Source organism: Canis lupus, chromosome 2, assembly GCF_003254725.2.
Source record: "Canis lupus dingo isolate Sandy chromosome 2, ASM325472v2, whole genome shotgun sequence".
Lineage (NCBI taxonomy): Eukaryota > Metazoa > Chordata > Mammalia > Carnivora > Canidae > Canis > Canis lupus.
In genome coordinates, this window is record NC_064244.1 from 65,039,186 (window position 1) to 65,058,562 (window position 19,377).

At 42.0% G+C, this 19,377-nt stretch overlaps 1 protein-coding gene across 1 annotated transcript in view; it reads left to right on the forward strand.

Moving 5' to 3' along the window:
• The first annotated feature begins 287 nt into the window (after positions 1-287).
• The window catches only part of N4BP1 (NEDD4 binding protein 1), a 49,223-nt gene continuing 30,133 nt past the window's right edge, over positions 288-19,377 (forward strand). Inside the window, exon 1 of the mRNA XM_025446902.3 lies at positions 288-528. Within this exon, the coding sequence (XP_025302687.3) occupies positions 331-528 (198 nt within the window). The 5' untranslated portion in view covers positions 288-330. The remainder of the gene's footprint in view (positions 529-19,377) is intronic.

Genomic DNA, 19,377 nt, shown 5'->3' on the forward strand with positions numbered 1-19,377 from the left:
GGGGGCGGCGAGCATCAATGACGGCGGCGGGCTGGGCGCATGCGCGGCGGCGGGGCCCGGCCCGCGGCGGCGGCGGCGGCGGCGGCGGCGGCGGCGGCGAAGGGGCGGAGGGGTTCTCCGCCCGCAGTTGCCAAGCCGCGGCGGCCGAGCCGGGATGGTGTAGCTGGGCCTGCGGGCGGGCGGCGGGGCGCGGGCGCGGGCGCGGGCGGGGGCGAGGCTAGGCGGCCGCGAGGGCCGACGCCGCCGGACGGGCTCGGGTGCAGCGGCGGCACGCTGAGGGGGCGTCGCCGCCGCCGGCCCCCGGCGCCGCCGCGGGAGGCCGCGCCCGCCATGGCGGCCCGGGCGGTGCTGGACGAGTTCACCGCGCCCGCGGAGAAGGCGGCGCTGCTGGAGCGGAGCCGCGGCCGCATCGAGGGCCTGTTCGGCGTGAGCCTGGCGGTGCTCGGCGCGCTCGGGGCCGAGGAGCCGCTGCCCGCGCGCATCTGGCTGCAGCTCCGCGGGGCGCAGGAGGCGGTGCACAGCGCCAAGGTGAGTCCCGCCGCCCGCCTGCCCTCCGTGCGGGGACGCAGCGAGGCGCCGCGGCTGCGAGCGCATCTCCGGAGCCCGCCGACCTGCGTGCCCGCCCTCGAGCCGTGCGACCTTGGGCTGGCGGCTCAGCCCCCGGGCGCCTCAGTTTCCCCGTTTGCGAAGCGGCGCTGACGCAAGCGCGTCGGTCGGAGGGCGTCGCGGCGACCGCGGTGGGTGCTGTTGAGCGCGGAGCGCGGAGCGCGGAGCGCAGAGCCCGGGGCCGGCCCGCGGGGTGTTGCGCAGGGCCTGCGCGCTCGCGGCCTGCAGCCGCCTCGGCCCCCTTTCTCTCCCCGGGCCTCCGGGACCCACGGGGCTTCTGAGCCCTTCTGGGATTTCGGGCCCCTTTGACAATCCGACAAAAAAAAAAAAAAAAAAAAAAAAAAAAAAAAAAAAGGCCGACCATCCATCCTAGTAGTGAAATGCACAGCGTACCATCATCCAGAAGAGATGGGGATGTTTAACAACAGTGTTGGAAAAAGAGCGTTATTCTTTGTGTTGATGTTGTTGGTCACAGAGCGTCAGGCGTTATGCTAAACCCTACACGAGGGTTATCTAACGCAGGTCTTAAAAAAAAAAAATCCGGGGCGGTGCATTTTTATTATTTTTCCTCTCTCTAAATTAAACAGCTGGGGAAACTGAAACTCTGCAAGTGGTGACTCACCTCTCAAAATCAGCATTTCAGCCTTAAACCTACGCAACACCTTCAACTACTCCCCTTCTTCCCCGAACCAAGACACAGTAACAAAGCATCTCTCTCCTCCCCCCCCCTTCTCCTCCCTTCCAGGTTTCTCCAGGTTTTCCTGTCTAGTCCGTGGGGGAGCCAAGACTCAGACTTAGGGCCCTTGTTCTTGATACCTGTCTTCCCAAATGATGAACCCTCTGGCTGGGAAGAAAATGGTCCTTTTTGTGGCATCCTACTTCAGAAATTTCAACAGTGTCCTTGGAGAATTGGATGTTCTGTGATTCCTGAGTATCTTAGACTTAAAAAAAAAGAAAAAAAAGAGCCTGGGTGCTTGTTTTAGTATCTTTGGAAGAGATAGGGCAGTTACCTGTGATTCTTCTCCGCAGCGTAACTCAAAACATTGTAGATGTTGAATCACATTTGCTTTCCTGTGCTTAATTTGTTCCCCGACTTTTCATTTTTGTAAAGTGTTTTAATTTTCTAAAGTAGCCCTATGCATCCAGCGTGGGGCTTGAACTCATGACTCTCAGATCAGGAGTCACATGCTTGTGGACTGAGCCAGCCAGGCACCCCCTAACTTAATTTTTAACTTCTTCCCAGGCCCCTCATTCTTTTTTCCCCAGCGACTGACTTTCTTCCCCAGAGCTAAAAGGTTGGCCCGTGACTAAGCTCTGTTAATATTTCTGAAAATCTCTTAGATGCACTCATTCGCTCATTCTTCTCTTTTTCGTTGCCTCTGCTGCAATTGAGACCTTCATCCTTGGTATGTGCCCCTCCCTTAGTTCACTGCCCTCACTCCATTCCTTCCTCCCTCCCGTTCTCCCTCCCTCTGGTATAACTTGCATTAAACTGATCCTCCCACAGAAAATCTTTTTCCTGCCTTGGGACCTACTAGGACCTCCTGTTGCCTGTCTCATTCACTCTAAACTCCTCCTCTGGAGATTTACAGAACATTAACCTAATCTAGTCCCACCTTATTTTACCAGTTCTGTGTGGTAGCAGCTCTCAAGCTTAAACCTCTACCGACTGACTAGTCACTGCTTTTACTGTGTGCTTCACCTGCTCCCAGTTCAGCTTTACTCAAGACTCCTCCCAAGTGTGGAAAGTGCTCTACAGAAAAACTTGGCACGCTCTGCCAGACCCTCCCAACTCCTTTTCTCCTGCTTGTCCTGCCACGTAGTTGAGTGTAAACTATTTGGAAAAGGTGTGCCTTACAGTATCTTGGTAGTAGGTGTCACTTGCCCTGGTGATATACAGTGTCTCGGATATCTTTGTGATGTGTGTTACTCATCATCCAGTCCTCCCATTTGTAAGAAATCCTTTTTCTTTTCCCTTGAGATTCATGGGTAAGCACTGAATACCGTAGTTTTAATTGGCTTTGGAGTTTGTTTTACATTCTTTTGAGGAAGAGAAAACCATTAACTTAGAAATTAAGAACAGGAAAGCAAACTTCAACATCTACAATATTTTAAGTTGTGGAGGAGGAGAAGGTTTGGGGGAAGGAAGATTTAGAGTAAGTAAGAATTTTTTTAGGTAGCTAGCTAGTAGGCTCAGATAAGATGCCAGCAACTTTTCTGGGTCCTTGCAGGTGGTTTACTTTGTTTCCTGCTTTTAAAATGTTAAATCACTGCATTTAGCTAATGTTAGAGTAGAAGAGAATGTGGGGGTTTAGTTAGTTAGGGCTCCATTGGCTAGAGAGAAAGGTAAAGAAAATGATAATGTCCTGGGAGGTTTTAAAAAGGCACACATTCTGTAAATGTGGACCCTACGTCAAAGAGGAAATGTGTTGGGGGAAGCAGCACTTGGGCTGAGCTTTGAAGAGCCTGTAAGATTCCCAGGAGGTAGTTGTGAGCAAAAGCTTGAGGTCCAAAACACAGCATCTTGGTAGAAGTGTCGGAGCCTCAGTGGACCCAAATGCCAGGTTAAGCCTTTGGGCCTTATTCATTAAGGAGTCAGTGAGGAATTTTGAGAGAAGAAGGACTTGCCTTCCCTTTACTTGGAGGCAGGAAGACCCAGCTGTGGAAAAGACATGTTCCAAGCTGGACATGGGGGGGGGTGACAGTTTTCACTGAGATCTGGTGGCTGAGTGGATGTAGGGATTGAGGGAAAGGCTTTAAGCCTTGGTGTCAGGGAGGATGGTAGATATATTGTTTCGACCTGTTGGCAGAGCCAGGTGGCCAACATTTAAAGAAAATTTATGTGTCAGGAAGTGCACTGACAGTTGCCTCTGGACTTCAGGTAATCCATAGCTTAGTAGGGGAGACAGACTTGGAAACAAATAGTACAGTATGATACATGTTACCCATTGAAATATGTACAAGGTGTTACAGTAATACAGGAGAGGAAGGATTGCTCTTCTTAATTGGGTGTTAGAATGGAACAAGAGTTTTCCAGGGGGAAGAACATGTGTAAAATTACAGGGATGTGAAATAGTGCCAGTTTATCACTGACTTCACAAGTGTAGGAGTAGATAGGAAGAAACAGTCAGAGACAGAAAGGGGCCAAGTCACAAAGCACTTGGGGCCTGCAGAAAAACATGGATTTTACCAAGCAGGCAGGTAGGAGGGAGTCATGGAAGGGTTGTGACAACATGAGTGATGCCATTAGATTTACATTTCTAAGAACTATCTCCATAGTCAGTGTTTATACTCTAGGCTTCTTTTCTCAGTGTGGTCCATTGCTGGTTTGTGTTGATATGAGGACAGAAATTGGGGGTGTTTAGTGACTTTTATAGCAATGTGGCATTACCACAAGGGCTGGGAGGAGATGTCTCAAAGAGAGGGAACCCGGTAGAGAGTATTGGAACCCAGCAGGAGGAGGTTGAAGTCCGTGGTGGCCAAAGTTACAGAATCATAGGAGGTTGAGGACTGAATTTCAGAGAGGAAGTGAAGGTACTAACTAGATGTTGCTTCACTCACAGATCAAAGATGCAGTGCCTGGGTAGGATCCTTGGAGTTAGACAGTGGTGGTAGAGAGGGATGAGGCTGAAGAGATCTCAGCCCTGGGAATGAGAAGTTCAGATTCTTCCTTTAACTATAGGAACCACAAATTCCATGCTCCCTGTGGGGAGACCCCATATGGAACCCGCTGGTTGGTAGGGAGGAACTGGTGAAGAAGGTGCTCATGCCCCTTGGGGGACGGTAACTAACTGCCAATGCTTAGTATTAGCCAGTTACATAGGATGGGCCCAATGATGTCTCATCCAAGAAAAGCCAGGGGCTTGGATTTGATGTGAAATCTATTTTGTTTTGGAAGAGGCAACTAATTTGTGTTTTAAAAATCATGCATGCTGTGAATTATATCTCAAAATCCACATTAATATATTTTTTAACCAAAAAAAAAATTACTCTTTTAAAAGTAAATATTCTAAACACAAAAAGCAACCATGTTTGCTAAACCAAACATGTCAGAGGACCAGGTTCAGCTTTTTAGGACCTCTTCTTTAGACAGAATGAGTGAAGATATGCTCCCCCTCTGCCATTTGGCATAGAGGGCAGTTGAACACCTCAATGGCCTATAGTACTGTCTCAATAAAGTAGGGTATCAGTTCATAACTGGGAGGGGGGGGTGAAAGCCTGAAGACAGTGGAGCATGGTAGGCTAGATGCCACGGAACTTTTGGAAGTGCATTGGAAAAGAACAAAAAAAGAAAAAGGTGCATTGGAACTGAAGTAAGGCCAGGGAAAGTTAGATGGCCTGAATTTAAAATACCACTTGACCCAGAAATTCTCCAGTAGGTGATAATTTCCCCCACTCTGGATGTTGGTGAAGCTAACACCCCAAAGACTAAAGGAATATAAGGTGTGATTGGACAAGGTAGAATGAGGCTCAGGAAATGTTTCTGAATGGTCGGCGTTATTTGGGCTAGAACAATCAAAAATATATAGACTTAACTTCTACTTTTAGTGAATTGATAGCCAGAGAGGTTCAGACTAGAGAGGAGAAGGCAGAAAGGGGCATAATGAACTGTAAAAACAGGGAAGGAATAAGACCTTAGATCCTGTCCCCTCTGAGATTCATGGAATCCTGCAGATAGGGCAAGTTCAGTGAGTGTTGGAGAATCACAGAAGTTGTAGTTGGGGAGGAGTTTCAGAGATCAGAATCTTTGAAATGGAGGAATTCTGAGAACGAAGGATTGGTGCCTCAGTGGTCTGGGTATGAAGTGGAAGTATTCCCTTCAACTTAGAGAAGGTAAAGAGGATGGAAGTGTGAGGCATCTGGAGATAATATAGTGCCTAGGTTAACAAGGTCCATAGCAGTGATTTGGGTGCTAACATTAGTTTAGTTGGTTGATATAGGAGCCTGCCCTGAAGGTTAACAAACAAAAGGGAGTAATGGAAAACAAATGGCATGGCTACTTGTAGAGTTTTTCCATGAACTTTTAGGGTGTTAAATTTGCTAACCACAATGTCTATCACTTGGTGGTGTTTCAAGCATTACCTCATAACAGTGAGTTGCCACCATGAGCCATAGCCAGAACACCAGTCTGGAGGACTTAGAATAAAATTTGGAGGACTGATAAATCTTAAACATTGAAATTATAGTACACGCAAGAAACTCTGCCAAGGTAGACTAAACATCTGATCCATTTTAATCTGTGACGAAGAGAAAAAGAGAGGAGGGTCATCTGAGGAGTTGGTTATTGTCCTTGGAGTTTTTACTTACTTATTTGTAGAGTAAGAGAGGAGAAAGATGCAGATTTTTTTTTTTTTTAAAGAATTGAGTAGAAGTGTCCCATTACTGCATTGACATCAGAGGGTTAAAATGGACACTGTATTGTTTCATTTTCTTTTCTGTTAGGAGAGCTTGGTACCTGGTTTCATGAATAAATTCTTGAACAGTAGATTTGTTCGTGGAGGAAATAATTTGTAGATGTAATGCTGGGTGGTGACCTGGAGTTTTTGTTTTGATTTTACCAGAAAGGAGGTCGGTGGCCTCTTTGCATTTCCTAGAATGATTTTTATTTTAACTCACTATGGTTGTGAAAATCATCTTCTTAAGAAATGGTGGTTTGTTCAGTTTCTTTTTATGGTTAATATTTTGGGGTTATACCAGAATGTTGAAATAAGGGATACTCACAATGGTTATACTGGGGTCAAAGTGATTGCTCATGACTGTTGTTTCCTCTTCCCTTAAGATTTTATTCATGAGAGACATAGGCAGAGGGAGAAGCAGGCTCCCTGCAGGGAGCCCAGTGCAGGACTCAATCCCAGGACCCTGGGGTCACGACCTGAGCCAAAGACAGACATTCAACCACTGAGCCACCCAGGTGCCCCAAGAACTGTTTTTTAAAAAATAAGTTATGTCAAATGGAAACAACATGGGAAACTTCTTTGTTTAAGGAAACTGAATTATTATGTGTTTTAAAAGGTTCCTTCCAACTTGGTGAAGGGTTTTTGTTCAGTCTCAGTGCTGAGAGAATTAGTAATTTACATTAGTTGATGAGTAAAGAGCCACATAATAAATATTTTAGACTTCATGGACTATACAGGGTGTCTGTCTCTTCTTTTTGTTTTTTTACAACCTTTTTTGAAGGCAAAAGCAATGCTTACCCTGGGAACTGTACAGAAGTAGTCCAGAGACTGGATTTGCACCGTCCAGTATGTAGCCACTACCACATGTGGCTATTTAAATCAAAGTTCATTGAAATTTAGTATTTACTTTCTCAGTTGCACTTCAGGTGCTTGATGGCCACATGGGACTAGTGTCTACCAGTGTGAACAGTGCAGTTATAGCACATGTGTGCTATTTTGTCCAGCAATTCTATCAGGTACAGTGCAGCCCTAGGTATGAAACAATCCTTGGTTGGACCTCCTAGAAAATTCTCTGATATGACATTGAAAGAACATGCAGCCGTTCTTTTACTTCATTTCCTGGGTTTCTGTAATTTTTGTTAATTGTATCACTTGTAATCATAAATAACTTCCAAGGATTACTCTTGATCACACAGACACATGCACACAGACTAGCTTCATTGTATTTGGAATATGGGGGAGATATTAGCAATTAGTAAACTTGGAGAATTATTCTCTGTGGAAATTTCATAAGGAATTGCAGTTGAATTTTTAATAGAAGGTGGTTTTTGTTTTTAATTGCCTTTTATGGCTCTTTTATTCTAAAGCAGGAAGCCTCCAAAAAAATCAAGAAAGCCATTTCTACATTTTTCACCTATGGTGTCTATACATTTGCATGATTTTTTTCTGTCGTCAAGGTTCCCAAAATGCTAAAATTTCTGGCCTATCAGAAAGTGACTTTCTTTATACTATATTTAAGGCTGGGACCCTGTATGCCACAGAACAGGTACGAGAGCAGTTTCCTAAGCATTGGTTCTATACATGAACTACAGCCCTTGTTTTGTAATAGTGATGTTACCATACCTGCTGATTCAACAGGATTCTTAAATATGACGTTTTAGTTATGGCCTGGGTTGCACCTTGAATTCGTATAATTTTATCCTAGTAAAAGGACAGATTGTCACTGATCTGTATACAAATAACTACATTGCCACGAAAAAGTAAAAGAAACCAGACTTCCCTTTTGATTTGACACAACTTAATGGGGTTCCACTAAAGAAGTACGGAGTACTCCCAAAGAAGTGAACTAGTTTTAGCATTCTTGTTAGAAGGTAAACAATAAATCTTTGTGACTGACTGCTGGGGACCTTTGGGAAACCCCCAAAAAAGTTTAGGGGTTAACCTAAACTTTCAGAGTGGTATACTGCACGAGAGTAGAAGAGAACACAGGACTGATTTATGCACTGATACATGAATCTCAAAAAAATGCTGACTGAAAGAAGATTTACCTTAGAGCATATATCATCATATGATTCTGTATAGGTGAAATACCAGAGAAGGCAAAAAATTGTGTAATTATGGTGAAAAAAATAAGAATGTTTAGAACAGAACAACTGGAAAAGGACATCAAACATAGACTTGAGTATTAACAATACTAAGGAATCACTGTTCATTTTGTTGTGTGCTATAATGACATTGTGGTAATATTAGAAAGCCTGTATGTGTATGTGTTTAAACTGCATTTGGTGTCTGACTCATGTGGAAATTAATGATGTATATAAAGAGTATCCTTTAGTTAACCATTTATTATTAGTCCAATCAAGGTCTTAAAGTTAACTAAGGATATTGGAAATTACTCTTATGCTGACGACTGAATGGCATATAACTTTTGATATTATAGAAGTTGTCAGTGTTATAATTCAATTTGGTTGAATATATAAGCTTATATTTTTCATTATCATAAATGTGAGTAATCATGAGTAGTACTAGCCTCTCTGAAGAGCAAGCCAGCAAAGTTCAGTGTATCTCTTCATAGGGGAAAAATATATATATGTGTGTGTGTGTGTGTGTGTGTGTGTGTGTGTGTGTGTGCATTGTTTTCTACACTGATGAAATCAGGAAAAGGATATCTTTTTAAATTAGCATGAAAATTATCAAATCATACTGGCTTACGGATTATTTTTAGTGCATGAATTAGGATTCTTAAAAATTCTTTTGAAGTAGCAGTTTCTATAAGTTTGTGAGGTTTTTTTCTTTTGGTCGTTAAAAGGCTAACATATATGGGCAGCCCCGGTGGCTCAGCGGTTTAGCACTGCCTTCAGCCCGGGGCATGATCCTGGAGTCCGGGGATCGAGTCCCACGTGGGGCTCCCTGCATGGGGCCTGCTTCTCCTTCTGCCTCTGTCTCTGCCTCTCTTTCTCTCTCTCTCTTTCTCTCTCTCTCTCTCTCCCTGTCTCTCTCTCTCTCAGTGTCTCTCATGAATAAATAAAATCTTTTTAAAAAATTAAAAAATAAAAGGCTAATAACATATAAGTATTAGATGTTTAGTTTCCTTACTTTCTAGGAATTCTAGAAATATAGATTTAGATTTATGTAAAAGCTTCTTATTCTCTGTAAGCCAATTAGAACAGAGGTTCTTCAAGAAACTTTTTAATTTTTTACTACCTTTGGAGGTAGAAATACATTTCATACTTAAACCATGAGGAATCAAGGCTTTTCTTGTTTTATAGATACAGATATGTATGTATTCAGTTCTGCTTCCACAATCTTAGCCATAGGTCAAAAGTAATCCAAAAACACAAAACTGGTCTGGAATTCAAAAAGACTGTTCTTTCAGTGGTGGTGAGACATGTTCTTACACAAACAGAAAGACAGAAAAGACTAAAACCAGATTTTCTTGTAGTATCTCATCCAGCAGAAAATAGATCCATTATCCACTGACAGATCACCACTTGGTCAGGTTGTAAAATCAGATTCCTGCAGACTAAGTACAGTGTATACCAAGGGTGTAGTTGAGACTGACTGACCTGGTAGTATGTAATCAGTGATGGAGGTGTAGAAAGGGACATGTGGCCAAGAACTGTAAAACAAAAACAAAATCAGAAGAATAATAACAAGGAAATAGCACCAGTAAAATTCTCTTCCTGCTCGGGATTCACCCTGGGACCTAAAACGAGGCATGATTGGGCTTACACAACCATGCAGTCCTCTTCTTAGGCCACTCAGTTTAATAGCTACAAGCGGTGAGTCCACTTAGATAGACTTGAGTCATATAAACTGCCGAAGTGTAAATTAAAAAACAACAACTACTACTACTATAGGGGCATCTAGGTGTCTCAGTGGTTGAGTGTCTGCCTTTGGCTCTGGTTGTGATCCTGGCATTCTGTGATCAAGTCCCACATGGGAAGCCTGCTTCTCCCTATGCCTGTGTCTCTGCCTCTCTGTGTCTCTTCATGAATAAATAAATAAAATCTAAAAAAAAAAAAAATCCCAAAACTATAAATGTGACTTTCAGACTAGTAACTCATGACTGAGGGAACCAGCAGGAATGTAAAACTGGTTCAGAGAGTGTTTGAGGATCTGAGTATTTATCTACACTAAAAAAAAAAAAAAAAAAAAAAGAAGAAGAAGCAGAAGAAGAATGGTGGAGTAAAATTGCTTGATTAGATGCAGATTGGTTTATATCTTTCAGAGCAGTATAATCATAATATTTTGTCTGTAAGGTGGAGATATTGGCATCTCTGCTGGACAAAAAAATCTACATTTTGATATGTAGCATCCCAGTTCAGGCCCTAATGAGTAATGAATCGTGTGTCAGACAAAGGTAAATTTCCCAGAGAATTAAACACTCTGTGGGTGGGCCAAAGGGAGTGCTCCATTATGCTTGAAAGGCCATCCTTTTTGCCTCATTTAGGAGTATTTAAAACTTAAAGTTATGCAAGCTATTAAAATGGAACCCTCTACCCCTTTTTGGTCATTTTGGCCACTTTCTCTTTTACAGTGTTACCCACATCATTGATAGTAGGCTGGATGTCAACCTGTGTTCTCAAACTTCCTAATTTCTGCTTGAACGCATATTTGTTCAACATTTATTGATTAGTTCAGGGTTTCTCAACAGTGGCACTGTTGACATTTTAGTCAGAATATTTTGTTGTGGGGGTTGTATTGTGCATTGTAGGATGATTAGTACCATCCCTGACCCCTTCCCCCGAGATGCCAGGAGTACCCCATCAGTTGTGACAACCAGAAATGTCTCCTGAGATTTCCAGTGCCCCGTGAAGAGCAAAATCATCCCTGATTGAGAACCACTGTGTTTATTTTTTTTAAGATTTATTTATTTATTCATTCAGAGAGAGCGAGAGAGAGGCAGAGAGACAGGCAGAGGGAGAAGCAGGCCCCATGCAGGAAGCCTGATGCAGGGCTCGATCCCGGGTCTCCAGGATCACACCCCAGGCTGCAGGGAGCACTAAACTGCTGCGCCACCTGGGCTGCCTGAGAACCACTGTGTTTAATAACCAAGGCCAGTCCCTGCACTGTCCAGTTGAGTTATGTAAATGCTGTAGTTCATATAGTATGATAATTGTGTGTAGAAAACATTAACATCTCCCTCAACTTGCTCTTGGAAGGTGTTTTTGGATGAATTTAAGGAAGGAAAGGTTAAATTAGGCTACAGAAGTAAGAAAATGGACTAAAATCCAAACCACAGAGGACTTTGAATATGATTCTGAGGGTCTTGAACATTAATCTTAACGCAGTGAGGACCCTTAGAAAGTTTTTTTTTTTTTTTTAAGATTTTATTTATTTATTCATGAGAGACACAGAGAGAGAGAGAGGCAAAGACACAGGCAGAGGGAGAAGCAGGCTCCATGCAGGGAGCCCAACATGGGACTTGATCCCAGGTCTTCTGGATCATGTCCTGGGCCGAAGGCGGCGCTAAACCACTGAGCCACCCGGGCTGCCCTAGAAAGTTTTTGAGTAAGGAAGTGAGACAGGTGTGCTCTCACATGTCACTGATAATGTTATTAGGGGTGGAGTATGACAAGACAGGCAACAGAAGCGTTTAGAGTTGGTTGCAGTAATATTCCCATGAGACAAGCTTTATGAAAAATGGCATGAGAAGGAAAGAAAACTTCAAATCCAGGCAACTGTGTTTCATTTTCAAGGGGACTTGGACCAAAGACGAGTGGGAAACAGCTCTAATTCAGATCATTAAATTTGAGGCAACTGTGGGGTTAGTCCAGTAGAAGTGTCCAGGGGATGGATAGTCTGCAGCCTAACAGTATTAAGGACTAGGGATGGAGATTTGGAGTGGTACCATAGAAGTAAAAGTTATGGCTGGAATCTGAAGAGTCTGTGAGAGTATAATTGAGGGAGAGGACTGAGGGAGGGGGAAGGCATACATTTAAGGTGCAGTAGGAAGTGGCAACCGAGGATTTCAGGAAGTAGTCAGGAAAATAACTAGACAGCGGTATCCTGAATTATGGAGAGGAAATAACTTGTCAAAGAGAAGTTGGACAATGGTATCTTGCTACAGAGAGCCTGACTAGGAGAGCACAGAGAAGGGGCGTTTGCGCTTTGCAGTAGTTGTCACAGTTGGCATTTTAAGAAAGTGGTTTCAGTTTGAATGGGGGCCAAATCCAGATTCAAGGGGTTAGCAGTGAAATGGAGTTTAGGCTACTTAAGTGTGGATGGGACGCCTGGGTAGCTCAACCGTTGAGCGCCTGCCTTCGGCTCAGATTCCAGGATTCTGGGATCAAGTCCCACATCGGGCTCCCTGTGAGGAGCCTGCTTCTCCCTCTGCCTATGTCTCTGCCTCTCTCTGTGTGCCTCCCATGAATAAGTAAAATCTTAAAAAAAAAAAAAAAAAGTGTGGAGATGAAGACAGAGATGGAGCAGTCCCATGCATAGGCAGTGAGACTGAAGGAAGTGTTATGTAGGAACAGGGAAACCCACACAGGTTTGTAGGTGCGCAGAGGTGAGTAAGAAGGAAGTGATGAATCAGAACTGGGAAAGCAACATGGCTTTAAAACAGAGTGAAGGAGAACAGACTCATGAAAGGTAAAATGTTTTAGATGAAAAAGGAGAGGCAGTTGAAGGGCTTCACAAATGTTGGCCTTCAGACTGTGATAAAATAAATGTCTTTTACTCAGAGTAAAAAGAGTGAAAATGCAGTTTGGGACCTGAAGACATTTGGGTAAGAGTGAAGAATAAGTTGATCAGGAGAGCTGAAAGTTTTGGAAGCTATAGAATTTCAGATATTTACAGGTGTAATGGAGATGACATCTAGGGTAGATACTTCGTGTGGCCTCTGGTCCTGTTTTCAAGAAGTATGCTCAGAGCGAGCAAGCTGGAAGTGCTTCCCTGTGGAGCTGTTAAGACACCCCTGCTAGGAAAGATCTTGGTAGATGTTTTAGAAATGAGATTGAAGAGAAAGATGGAACAGAAAGCTAATGTTGGAAGTGCATTGGAAAAATGGCTAGTACGGTTATTAGTCGTTCTATAGCAATATTATTAATATAGATAGCCAGATAGAGACTAAAATGAACCTGTTACAGATTTGTAGATTATTGATGTTAAAGCGCGTGGGGTTTTTTGTAAGGCTTATATGATGCTTCTAACAATATGTATTCTGTAGGACTCGTGTCAATGTCTAAAAATTTTATTACTACTCCTACTTTATTTTCTCTTAGAGATAATATTACAACACCATTTATGCAAGAGTCTCCTAAACAGAAGAAATCTTTAGAATCCTGAAGTGTGCAGCCAGAGATGAGAACTGCTTGTCCGAACACTTTAGAAATCTCTCTATAATGTAGAGTTCCTTGCCTGCATAGTTTATTTTGCCTCAGTGATTTGTGGTTCACTTGAGTGTCTTCTGTTATGTTGTGCCAGGGTACAGTTATGCTCCTGGCAGCTGCCACTATGTGTTAGATCTGTACTTACGTGAGCCAATCTTGAGTTGCTATGGCTTTTAACCATTGTGTCTTCCTTCAATTTATTTTTGCACCTGTGCTGTCAGTTGTCATTTGCTGTTCTGTGCTCTGCAGGTATGCCCTTTGTTGTTCCTCCTACACTCTCAATCAGCTGCTTCAAACTATGTGTGACCTGGGAGACAAGCTGACAAAGCCCTGCACGTGTGTGCCCATAATAGATGGAGGATGGTGAACAGTGGAGCCAAGAAACCTTTCCCTGGTCAAATGTGGAGACTCTTCGAGTAGCCACTTTGATCTTTTCTGGTTTAGCTATGTTCTGAATAGCACAGGTTGCCAGGGACTTCTGTCTGGATTTGTAAATGTTATGATAGAGTTGAGAAGAGCTGAATTTGTAGAAGGTAGAATAATAGGAAGTCCCTTGCTACATGAAAGGGAAATTGTTACATATATTAGATCTAAAATATCTGCTTTTTCCTTAAAAGCCTGAGTAAAGTAAAACAATATGAACATTGCAGGATGGGGAAGACAGTTTTTGACTAACATTCAAATATTCAGATACCAAATACAGCCAAATGCAAATGATGGATATTTGGGTCCACAGATGCTTATCAGTGCAATTTATGACTAGACATCTAGAACGTAGTAGTACAGGGATGTGTGGGTGGCTCAGTGGTTGAGCAGCTACCTTTGGCTCAGGGCACGATCCCGGAATTCCAGAATCGAGTCCCATATCAGGCTCCCTGCATGGAACCTGCTTCTCCCTCTGCCTTATGTCTCTGCTTCTCTCTCTTGTCTCTCATGAATAAATAAATAAAATATTTTAAAAAGGATCTCTGGGTGGCTCAGCAGTTTAGCACCTGCCTTCGGCCCAGGACGTGATCCTGGAGTTTCGGGATTGAGTCCCGCGTCGGGTTCCCTACATGGAGCCTGCTTCTCTCTCTGCCTGTGTCTCTGCCTCTCTTTCTCTGTGTCTCTCATGAGTAAATAAATAAAATCTTTAAAAAAAGTAGAATGTAGTAGTACAGTATACTTGTATACTTTATTGTTCACTTCTGAATTTGAATATGGAAATCAATTGCTGCTACTTAGTAATCCACAAGAGTAAATTATTAATAAAAAATGGGAGTCTTGGGGGATCCCTGGGTGGCGCAGCGGTTTAGCGCCTGCCTTTGGCCCAGGGCGTGATCCTGGAGACTCGGGATTGAATCCCACGTCGGGCTCCCGGTGCATGGAGCCTGCTTCTCCCTCCGCCTGTGTCTCTGCCTCCCTCTCTCTCTCTCTCTCTCTCTGACTATCATAAATAAATAAAAAATTAAAAAAAAAAAATGGGAGTCTTGGGATCCCTGGGTGGCGCAGCGGTTTGGCGCCTGCCTTTGGCCCAGGGCGCGATCCTGGAGACCTGGGATCAAATCCCATGTCGGGCTACTGGTGCATGGAGCCTGCTTCTCCCTCTGCCTATGTCTCTGCCTCTCTCTCTCTCTCTCTCTCTCTCTGTGTGTGTGACTATCATAAATAAATTTAAAAAAAAAAGCATAGAGCTTTAAAAAAAATGGGAGTCTGAATCTCAAGAAATAATTACTCCTGTCTTTTGGGAGTACACAGTTTTGTGCATGTGAAGCTGTAATAAGCTCTTAGCACAACTCTCCCTCAAAACTAGGCATTTAGTCTTGCAGTAATAGTTTTAGTTATTTGGGGAATAACGTCAGATGACTCTGCTTGTATTGGGCATTTCTCTGCCAGTCCTGATGCTTACACACCGAGAGCCACAGGAGCTCTCCTGAGACCCTCTATGATCTTCTCAAAGGATCTAACTTTTACTTGAGCATTTTTTTCTTTGAAAGATAGTAATTTAAATAGTATCTGGATACATCCCTGAGAATATCACTTGCTGTGAAATGGTTGCATAAGCAGTGAAAAGTAAATTGTTTGTAAATAACACATCAGATTTACAGTTTTAAAGTATGTATTTTCTGTAGGCTCAAATGTATAAAATTGATTAAGTTGATAAAAACATACAGAATTTTAAGGATTATCAGTAAACAAATTATGTATATTTTTTAAAATCTCTACCTTCTCAATTTTGCTGTGAACCCCCAACTGCTTGAAAAAATAAAGTCTATTTACAGAAATCAAAATCAAGATTATCACAATCTTTGCAGTTACCTGTCTCAGCCTCTCGTTTAATCTTACTCTTTTTTTGGTTGCATAGGATTAAGAACATCCTAAATCAAATACAAATAAAATTACAACTAATTAATTATAGCTTTTCTTGCAGATTATACCACTCCAGAAAAGTAACAGAAGTAATGGAAAATGTTTGTTTCAAAGATGAATCACTCACATTATTTCAAAACTGCTAACATTTATCTTAAATGTAAGATAAAAATCAAGGAAAACAAAATTAATGCTATCACTAATATAGCATCACAGCATGTTATGTATCCATTTTTTAAAATTTTTATTGGGATTAGGAAATGAGTATCCCAAAATATATGCGCATGATTAAAACAAAAAAGTAGTGCTGAGAATTTTTACAAGAAACAGTAATCGTCTCTTCTACTTCCTAAAGACAGTTACTTTTTACTGTTTTTAGCTGATGTTTTGATGGTTAAATAATTGTAAATAACATACTGCTATTTCTTATAAATTTTAGGCATTATCCACTTTCCTTTTTTTTTTTTTTTTTTTTAAGATTTTATTTATTTATTCACGAGAGACACACAGAGAGAGAGAGGCAGAGACACAGGCTGAGGGAGAAGCAGGCTCCATGCATGGAGCCCGACATGGGACTCCATAACAGATCTCCAGGAGCAGGCCTTGGGCTGAAGGCGGCGCTAAGCCACTGAGCCACCCAGGCTGCCCCATTATCTACTTTCTTTAAGATAGACGAGATTGGGCACCTCGGCAACTCTGTTGGTTAGGTGTCCAACTCTTGGTTTTGGCTGAAGTCATGATCTAGTGTTCGTGGATTGAGCCCCTCTCTGGGCTCTGCATTCAGGGCGGAGTCTGCTTCAGAATCTGTCTTCCTCACCTTCCTGCTCTCTGTCTGTCTCTCTCTCTCTCTCTCTCTCAAATGAATAAATAAAATCTTCAAAAAAAACAATAAAGATGGGTGAGGCCAAAACTATCCCCATTTTCCCATTTACTGTGGGCTGAATATTTGTGTTCTGTCAGAATTCATAAGGTGAAATCTCAATGCCCAAAATATGATGATATTAGGAGATGGAACCTTTGGGAGGTAATTAAGTCATAAGGGCTTGAATGACATTAATACTCTTAAAAAGAGGCCCAGGAGAACTCCTTTTCTTCTTCCACCACGTGGAAAAATGAGAAGACTGCACCCTGAAAGACAGCCCTCACCCGACCATGTTAGCTTCCAGCCACCAGAACTGTGAGAAATAAATTTCTGTTGTTTCTAAGCCACCCAGTCTGCTATTTTATTTTAGTAGCCTGAATGGACTAAGACATCAATATAGTGATTTTGTTTTTAGCTAAAGCAAGAAGCAAGGTTTATATAATGACTTACATCATTATTACTGTAAAGCCCAGTACTCTATTTTCCTTCTGATACAATTTTTAATTTTTACTGTAATTTATCTGCCCTGTTTTCATCTACTTGTGAAATATGATTTTAAAATATCCTTAATCTTGTACAAATATTCCTTTATATCAACTATTTGTTGAGCTTTCTTTTCTGGGAGAGCACTCCTTGAGCCTCCTCCCCTCCTCCACTTAGCTAATTGCTCAGCTTGTTTGCCACATGGCTGTAGTCTTTGGACTTTGCCAGGCTTGGATTGAATTTACTAATTATTTCATCTCTTATTTTTAGTGGCCTTCATCTTCAAATAGTTTCTCAAGAAAATAGTCTGTGGGAGTAATTTTGTCTGCTTTTAGCCTGTCCAGAAATGGATGATACAGAATTATAGATTGAAAATCAGTTTCCCTTAGAATTTTAAATGTTGCTATCCTTTTTTCCCAGTCATCCAGATCTGCTGTTGAGAATTTCTGATATTCTGATGTCATCCTTTTACATATGCCCTGTTCCCATCCTGCCCCCAGGATTTTTTTCTTGTGGGTCTTTAGAAAAAATAATCATGCTTAGATATTCTGTGGATGCTTTCAAGATAGTATCTGTGTGCTTTAGTTCCCAAACAGATTTGATGTAATTTTTTCACTAATCATACATGGAGTCTTGTGTATTTTAGTTCCAGGAAATTATTTGTGTTACTTCTTTATTAATTGCCATTCTGGGTTGGTTTGTCTGTCTTTCTCTCTCTCTCTCTCTTTCTTTTTTAATGTCAGTTGTTTGGATATTGGATATACTGGATAGATCCTTAAAGTTTCTTTTCCCTCTTATTTTTCACTTTGTTTTTGTGGTACCTCTGGAGAAATTTCTTCCAATATGTATTTGAAATCTTTCTCTTAACTTTTGTTTTGGCCATCATATCCATAATTTACTAGTACTCCTATTTTGATTATTTGTCTCTTTTTTTAGCATCTTGATTCCTGTTATATGAATTCATTATCTTATATCTGTTAGAAACAGTAATTAAAATTTTGTTGAAGTTTTCTTTCCTACCCTGCATTCGTTACCTGGTTTCCTCTGGTTTTCCTCTATTTTATGTTCTACTTTATTAGTTTCTTTCTTTCATATTTGAGATTGTATTCTGATGTTGGTCTTTTTTTATGTTTCATATAGCATCTGAAAAACTAGTTGGAGGCCTTGTGTCTGGGTAGGATAGGTGAGCTTTACAACTTGAATCTATTCAAGGGTTAGCCCTTACTTGAGAGGATACTTGTTTTAGAAGCCTTTTATCTGGAGAAGAAACCCCTTCTCTCCAGGTTGGCTAATAGTTGTGCTAACATTCCACTGAGTAGGTGTGATCACCTTTTTTCTCATCCAGCGGCTGCACAGTAGTCTCAATGGTATTTGGTGAATTCAACCATGCACTTACATATGCTAAACAGGCAGCATTACTTAAATAGGCAGCAAGGAGGTTCTAATTCTGAGTAAGATAGAGCAAGCATACTCCACCCTGTCACTCCTACTGAATATAGTTACAAGCCCCGGATAGCATGGAGCAGCTGTATGAGGGCTCTGAAAAGTAAATAGGAGGCAGACTGGGGAAGAAAAACAGAATTCAGAACACCACCAAACCAGTGGTGAGTTTTCCATCTTTTTCCTCTCCTTTGTCCCCTAGTTTGGGCTCCGCGGCCATTTTTTTCATTTCAGTGCATACCAGCTTCCAAACAATCGTGGCAGGGGCATTGGGAGCTTGCAGGAACCAAAGTTCTGAGGGAGAAGAATTTTCCTCTATGAGTGGTGGTTTGGGGTCCCAAGAGGTTGGGGCCAACCTTATTACTTTCTCTGTGTGTATCCTCTGGGAAGACCCAGGCATAGATGCAGTAGTGCAAGGTAAAGTAGGGGAACCAGAAAGCACTAAAAATATGGCAGAGAGAGAGAGAGAGAGGAGCTCAGAAAAGTGATTCCATAAAATTTATTGATGATCTCCTGGATTTATCCCTAAACTACATGTGTGGATCTACTTTTCATCCATAACAAAGACTTTTGAAAACTGAACTAACAGCAAAACTACTATCTAAGTCCCAGACTGGCCTCTGGTAGCATGCATATGGGACAGATACAGGTAATGTTGCAGAGACTTTAAAAACTGAATTGACAGAATCACAGCTTTCTGAAGACAGGCTGCAGCTTGCAGTGTGAATCCAACTAGGTCAATTACCTGCTAGAACAGAAATATCAGCATTCATTATACATTCAAGAGTACTAGTAAATTAAATAAGATTAAGAGTCTCATAATATTCAAATTAGATACAGTGCACAATTACTTGACATGTGAAGAACAAGGAAAATATCAATTCTCATGAGAAAGGACAGCAGA